The sequence below is a fragment of the Chelonoidis abingdonii genome, chromosome 4 (assembly GCF_003597395.2).
Source record: "Chelonoidis abingdonii isolate Lonesome George chromosome 4, CheloAbing_2.0, whole genome shotgun sequence".
Lineage (NCBI taxonomy): Eukaryota > Metazoa > Chordata > Testudines > Testudinidae > Chelonoidis > Chelonoidis abingdonii.
The window spans coordinates 79,635,060-79,642,665 of record NC_133772.1 but is presented as its reverse complement, the minus strand read 5'-3'; the positions used below and the strand labels follow the sequence as shown (position 1 = coordinate 79,642,665).

The 7,606-nt window shown below is 48.9% G+C and overlaps 1 protein-coding gene across 3 annotated transcripts in view; it reads right to left on the bottom strand.

Annotated features, from left to right (window-relative positions):
• Nucleotides 1-3,504: 3,504 nt before the first annotated feature.
• CSTPP1 (centriolar satellite-associated tubulin polyglutamylase complex regulator 1) overlaps nt 3,505-7,606 on the bottom strand; it is a 147,149-nt gene continuing 143,047 nt past the window's right edge. For 2 of the 3 annotated variants that reach the window (XM_032782183.2, XM_032782182.2), the window contains 2 exons: nt 6,335-6,398; nt 3,505-5,567 (listed from right to left, as the gene is read on the bottom strand). In XM_032782183.2, coding sequence (XP_032638074.1) covers nt 5,387-5,567; nt 6,335-6,398 — 245 coding nt within the window. In that variant the 3' untranslated portion in view covers nt 3,505-5,386. The remainder of the gene's footprint in view (nt 5,568-6,334; nt 6,399-7,606) is intronic. The other variant, XR_004373941.2, reaches the window with a different exon arrangement.

Genomic DNA, 7,606 nt, shown 5'->3' with positions numbered 1-7,606 from the left:
TGCGCATGCGCCGGTGAGACTGTGGCACTGCGTGAGCCAGGAGCGGGACGGGGCTGCGCTGCTCTCGGGCTGCGCCCCCGGAGTCAGGCTATGAGGCAGGACGCCCCAGGGCCCAGTAACTGCGGCAAGTGGACGGGGAATCCTTGGGGCCCGCCGGCGCCGCAGCTGTGAGCCTGCGCCCGGCCCATCGGCGTCTACTGAGCTGTGGCTAAGGGAGCCCCTGCGCTCCCCTGGCTCAGCTGACTCGGGCTGTGGCGCCAGCAGTGCAGGGTAGCAGCTCTGAGACCCTCCCCCTCCTGGGGGGTCAGAGCCCAGGCTCCAGCCCACGCCTGAATAGCTACACTGCAGCTTCAGAGACCCCAGCCTGGGCAGTGCCACTGTCTTTGACTGCAGTATAGATGTACCATGGGGTTGCGGAGTGTGTGTTGCGGGTGGCTACACTGCAAGGCGAGGCCAGGGTTCAAACTCAGGAGCGCCAGGTGGGCAGAATTGGACAAGGCCCAGATCCCTGACTCTGTCCCCAGCAGGCGTACGGGGCAGGCAGAGTTGGGGGAACCAAACAGTGTTATAAGGAAACATTGCAGGACTTAAAAATATATGTTCGCTGATAGGTCAGCAACCTAATAATGAAACGTTAACCTGGACAATGTTAAGTGAAGAGTTTCTGTAATCTATTTTCCTGGCGTGTCTCTGCAGTTACACCTTCTGCCCACCAGGGGCTGCTGTGGCACCATAAGAGAGGGCAGCTGGCTCCCACACTGGAGCAGCTAGCAATGGAGAGGGAGAGCGCAGAGACTGCTTTTCTCATGGTGGCATGTCTGCAGGACCAGGTGGGGGTGGGGGGAAGTATATGAGATGGATGGATAGAGTGGGGAACACAGGGCTGCTGGGGGGAGTCACATATACTAGGGTTCAGAAGGGCCAGTGAGGGATAGACTGCGGTGGGGGCACAAGAGCTAGTGGGATGATAGCTTTGTGCCAGAGCTGAATGGGAGGGTGGTGCAGGAAAGTTGGGGATGGAGCAGATGTTCCTGAATGTGTGGGAGAGACTAGGAGGTCAGCTAAGGTGTGCAGGGGGGAGGCTCCTCAATTCCCTAACAATCTCTTCCCCACCACTTCAAAGAAAAAACTATTTCATACTTCTCCCCGACAGCCACCCAACAACCTTCCAGGTTCGCTCCCAGCAATTACTTCCTTCTCCCTCAGCTCCTCCGTTACCCTTGACTCCCCCAAGCCGTTGCACTGCTTCTGAGGGGTGCGGGAAATGTTTCTGTATTGTAGTTTAAATTAATTATTACTCAAAGTTCTATATTAACATGCCTAGTAAGGAATTTGTCAAAAACATGTCCTGAATCTTTTTTTGGTGTCTATATTGTTACAGACATACTTGCTGACAGGTATTTTGAAATAAATTACCAAAATAATTGAAACAGGTGTGACTGTTTTGTTATTTTGACAAATAAAATATGCAGAATTTTAAAATACTGAGCACAAATTTAAAAAAAAATAATCTTGGCACAGAATTCTCCCAGGAGTAGCTTGGAACCAGGATTGGAGGGTCCAAGCCTGAGTCAAGTGGAGATCTAGGCTTTATGCCTATTGCTTTCCCCACTGGCCTAGTGTTCTGGGAGTTAGCCAAAAGTATCCTACAAACCCACAGGCTTCCTTCCTTTGTTCTCTGGACAATCAAGTTTGGTGGCCAGTCCAGGTTTTCTTCACACTGCACCATGAGTGAACGGTTAGAGCAGCCACATTTTGGGAGGGACTAGAAAGTCTGGGATATGGGTGGTTGGACCAGGCCACCCCCATAATGCAGTATAGACATTGGAGTCTCAGATTGGGACTCAGGGTTCAATAATTCCTAACCTGGAGTTACAAATGAATGGAGATGCTCAAGCCTCAGGTTAACAAACTCTGGGTCTGATAACTTCAGTTGTACTAGCCTTGGACTTACATTGCTATGTAGACATAACCCCTAGTGCATGAGTTCAGGGCTGTATCTACACGGCAAAGCAAAAGGCTTGATCCCTGGATCCTGGCTTGACTCAGGCTTGGGCGCCTCCATTCCCATGGGGTCCTGGGATGCTGGCTCTGAGCCCTGGCTTAGTATTTGCATGTAGCTGGAAAGGGGGGTTAGGCTTGGGCTTGAGTTTGAACCATGGATTTATACTGAAGTGTAAACATGCCCTAAAAAAAATCCAATGGCTCTTCATTGATCTCCTTCCCTGCTGTGGTAGTGGGGGTCAGAGTGCGCAGGACGCGTATTTAAAGACTTCGGGATCTGCCTCACACTGACCCTATTGATGAAACAGTGCTGAATCTCTCCTCCTCCCGGCCTGAGACATCTCCTTCACACCCCCAACCTGCACCTCCCTGCTAAGGATGCAGCTCATGCTGTGTGAAGTGATTCATCAAAGTGCTGAAAAGAGGCAAACATTCAGGTCTTCCTGGGTATTGCAACAATTGCTCCGTATGCACCCTATAGGAGAACCAGTAAGTCAGGGCATTTGAAGCAAAGCAGAACTTGGGCCTGAGTTGAAAGAGAAAGCTGGACTTTGGCTGTGTGGTTACTAGAGACCGAAGCTTGTGGACTAGCCTCAGTGGTACCACTAGAGTCAGGGTGTCCATTCCACCAAGGCTGATTGGGTGCTAGTACTGAAAAACAGTTACTACACTGTCCTCTGGGGGGTCTAGTCCCTGCCACAGCTCACTAAAGCAGTGGTTTCTGGAAGGCTTCTGGGAACGCAGGGGAATTGTAGGAAAAGGGATCAAACTCTAGGGAAGCTCCCATAATTCCCAGAAGAAAACACATTAAGCCCTAATATACTGTCACCATTTCTTAGAGCATCCGCCCACCCCCAAAAAGGAGGCTAGAGTGAATGCTGAGCTCATGCTTGGTGAGCAAGGTTTCCTTAGCAGCTGCTGAAAAGCAGTCATGCAGTATCTGAGGCAGCTGTGGTCAGGCAGTGCAGAGTGTTCTGGCAGGCCCTGGGGAGCGACAGACCAGCAGCTAATGGTGGTTTTGCTGGAATGGCTAATGCATCATGATACAGGCTCAAAATTAGTCTTTAATTAGTGAGCGCTGAATAGAAGCACATTGTAGACCCATGCATAACATGAAACAAAAGGCTAAGGGGCAGATTCATCTCTGCAGTAGTGCTAGGGCCACTGTAGAGACAGAGGGAGGTTGCTTGTGCTCTTGCCATAGAGTAATGATGAATCAGGCCCTATATGTGTCCATATCAATGACACAGCTGCCTTTAAATCTGTAGCTACCAAAGTGGAGCTAACAGAAATGATACATTAAAACCAATCTATAGGTCAGAGTTAAGGTTCTTGTGACGAACAATGCAACTCTTTGTGCTGGATAAGAATCATGTGTTTATTATATAGGAAGTGTAAGACCCTTAATTACTCATGTCTTCCTTGCTTTTAACTGCGTGCGGTTTATACCTGGTTGGTAAGTACATTGTTCTCAGAAACTACCTGGTTTGTTAAACAAAGTTTTGGTATTCAGAAGTATGTTTATTGAGCGCTGTCAGTGCATTTCATCCAGTACAGAATATAGCAAAAGACATGGTGAGCCTTCTCTAGTATCGAGTTGACACAGAGAGAATAGTCCAAAGATGTTCACACTGCACAGCCAGGGAATGTGGACACCTTCCCATATTTTCTGCTCTCCTTGGGAACATGATCTCCACACGCGTTGGCTCCTTTATTGCCACTTTGCAGGTTATACACTATCACTTAGGTTAGCTGGGTGTTCTGACACCTTCCTCCGTTCAGCAAACACCATGCTGTGAGCTGCAACAGCTAATGTGTTTGAGAGTGCTGATTCCTTCAGAGATGACACAGCAAAGTGGGAGTCCCAGACTTAGTATTCACCTTGCACTAAGTGCTTTATTCCCTGGATGGTGTAGTTACTTAAAGACAGGACTGTTACAGCAGTTGAAATATAATAAATTACAATACATAAATAACCTACCTACCAGCTCTTCTCAGCTGGGGCAGGTGCAGGGGCACAGGCAGGGGAGGATTTGAGCAAGCTTATTTTTATAACAGATTGCTGTAGGGCCAAGTCCATTCTGGTTGTTCCATTAAGTGGAGCCTAACTTTTGGCTGCGTAGCATTGCCCAATTTAGCTCCAAACCTCAGATGAACTGCTCCAGGTGTTCTGCACCTCACAAACCTAGGGGAGAGGGAAAGACTCCCTGAGAAGCAGGAGAGTGAAACCCTGGGGAGACAACTGGCCTGTGGGGCAGACCAAGGCAAACTATGAAACGCCAAACTCTGCTCCCCCCATTTAGGCCTCCAAGGCAGTGGAGACCAAACTGCTACAGTTCCATAATAGACTGATTATCTAGTAATAATGCATAAGGGAGGGGGGTTATTTCTTGTAGGGGCAGAATTCAAGTGAAGTTGACGCCACTGCTGCTATATTAATGCCTGCACTCTCACTACCGGTAACTGAGGTTTAGTGAAGATAACTCTCACCCTTGCTTCCCCCCCACCCTCAACACTCCATCCTATCTAACACAGCAGCTAGGACACTGTATGTTTGTGGACCACAAGATCTGTGGCCAGGGAATTTATATGCTGTCTTCTTCTCCTTAGATGATGTAATTATAGAGAGGGTGGTCCCAGGGAGACAGACTCTAGTGAGAGGCCTTCGAGAGGATAAACTAATACAACAGATGAGCCATACATCTATATTACCAACTACGACATGAGTACTACAATGGTGCAGTACTTGTTAACTGAAACTTTGTGTCCTTTTACTTTGGCATTTCTTGGACACTCCTCTGAGGAGAAAACACAGATGGTGTGAAGAGGACAACAGCTAGGTCTTTTCTAATTTTAGGAACTTCTCCCACTGTTCTAGTACAGGTGCAGCTCTGCCAGGAATAATTATAGTAGAAGCACTAGTGTAGACCAGCTTCTAATCACCAGATTGTCTACACCAGGTCTGAGCAGTTACACAACAAAACACCCACTGTTGCTAGCACCTGTCCAACTGCACCAGGGTGAGATCAACAGTAGGAGAATTTCCTACCACTCTTTGAGTAGAGGAAGATTGAGTGGAGAGGTCTTCCAGGAGCATTCTTCCACTGGTTTGTCTGATTTGCCAGCAGAGGGCAGCATAACTCTAAAGCTGGAAGTGGCCCCTAGATGAGAGATGCCTCAGCTAATTAGGAGATAGGAGAATGGTGTTGTTTTGGCTGGGATGGGATTGGTGGTCCTGGTAATGGTGTGGATGTACCTGTACCTAGATGCAGGTGCAGAATGGTTGGGCCCCATCTTCAGAGGCAATGCGCATCACTTTTCAGCATCTGGAATGAGGTGCTGTTCCCCCACATCCCCATCAATCTAGGGGGAGCCAGGAGGATTAGTTCTCAGAGGATTCTGTCTCGTCAGTGGAGCCATCGCTCTCTATATTCACTTTCTGGCAGTGGTGGAGAGGTTTCCAAGGGGAGCTGATTCTTGGGGAGATGCGGGTAGGTAGGTTGGCAATATCCCCACTGGAGCCGGCTGGAGTGGAGATGGATAGCCCTGAAACCTGAGATAGTCTGAAAGAGAAATGACAAACCCCAGGTGGCCTAGATTGTCATATTCACCCCTTACCCGGCAGCTGGTCTGGAGCAAGCCTGGGATAGGATCACAGATCCAGAGCTGATCTCACAAAACTAGTCTCTAACACAGAGAGAGATGCTTACAGCAGACTAGGGAACACTTTGCAGTGGCACCTGGCAGATGGACCCTGTCTGGGTTTTGATTTTGTGACTCCTTCCTCATGTTTCAATAGGTCAACCCCTTGGTCTAGATGTCCCTAAATCTCTGTCAGAAGCTGGGACTGGATGCCAGGGGATGGATTACTGAATAATTGTTCTGCTCTGTTCATTTCCTCTGAAGCATCTGGCACTGGCCACTATCAGAAGACAGGATACTGGGCTAGATGGACCACTGGTCTGACCCAGTATGGCCATTCTTAGGTCCCTCTCCCCAAGTCACAGCCTATACTACCCCAACTGTCCTGCTATTTTCACCACTGCATAAGACTTGATCCTCCACAATAAAAGGTCCTTTGCTTGGGGTTCTCCACTGCCTCTGTGTCTCCCTGCAGACAGGTCTCTTCTCTGCATGTGAAGACCATCCCAACAACTTAGTCTGCTACACCTAGGAACACTCCACAAAAGGACCTTTGCTGCCTAGGCTGAAGGACTGCTTCATTGTCATATGGCTGTGTGAGAGGAAAGGGACAGCTCCCAAACCCAGGCTTCCATCATGCTACCTTAGATCTGCCACCTTCCTTCCCACTCTGGCCAACTGCACTTACAGTTTCTCCAATTCCTGATCCATAGGAGGGTCGAGAAGCAGGTCTCCTTTATCTGGCAGAGCCCCTGGAAAACAGCAGCAACAAAACACTCAATGCAGAGTGTGGCCAGGTAGGAACAGGCTTCATGCACAACAGAGTTCAAGGACTCTATGGCACAGAGCTATTCAGTATCAGATCTACAGAAGAGAGGAGGCCTTCCTTCCCACCTGGTTCATAGTTGTATACTGTTCAGCCCAGCTCAGACTGAATGTAAGGTGTTGTCTGCCTAAGGCATGGGAGTTTTTGTGACCTGTGCATGGCACACTCCACTGATGCGGCACAGCAGCCTTTTTCACAGTACAGCCATGTGTCAAATGTGTTTGCACAGTCACACTCACCAGGCTGCCTGACTGTACTGGTATCAGAGCATTCTGAGAAAATCCAGGCAGCTACCCCAAAGTGCGGCAGCAGGGGACAGAATACCCAGAGGACATGCAAAGAGAGCAGGACTAGCAGTACATGAGGCAATGGACTCTGGAATGTCCTACCAGACAGAGAGCTGGAGAAAAGAGGACCAGCCAAACAACTTACACAGGCAAAATTAGGGGTCTCAGTCACTCTGCAAAATAACAGTACAAGAGCCTGGTCCACTGACAAATGCAGCACACGGTTAGCAGCTATGGTCACTATCAGAGCATTGACCTTGTTCTGTGGTCACAAACCAGCTTCAGAGCAAAGTATGCCACTGACTGGTTACACACTCAATTAGCAGTTACAGCATACAGACAGGGCTGAATCTGAGACGCTGAGATTTGTGGCTAGGAGAGCAGATTTGTTGGTGCTTGTGGTAGCTTTTAGCTCAGGCCTGGGGCTAAACCATTCCGCACCCCAGACAGCACCTCTAGTATATTGCCAGGGATAGGAAGGCTGTCAGACCCAACCCTGGTTTTCTGTGAGGTCTGAGAAATTGCAGATAAGTGGATGAGCCACACTCTGTCAGCAATTGGCCAGGGTGTGAGAGAGATGGGCCCAGTAGGATGGGTCAGAGATCATCTCCCCCATTTCTCACTGTAAGACCAGGATATAGACTAGAGCATGTTAACTAGAGCTGGTATATACCCACTCAGGATGAGGGATGTGCAGTGTGGTCAGGTGACTGTGCCTGTTGATGCTTCAGGGTTCACACTGAGGCCTGGTCTACACTACGCATTTAAATCGATTTAAAGAGCGTTAAATCGATTTAACGTTGTACCCGTCCACACTACAATGCCCTTTATATCGATATAAAGGGCG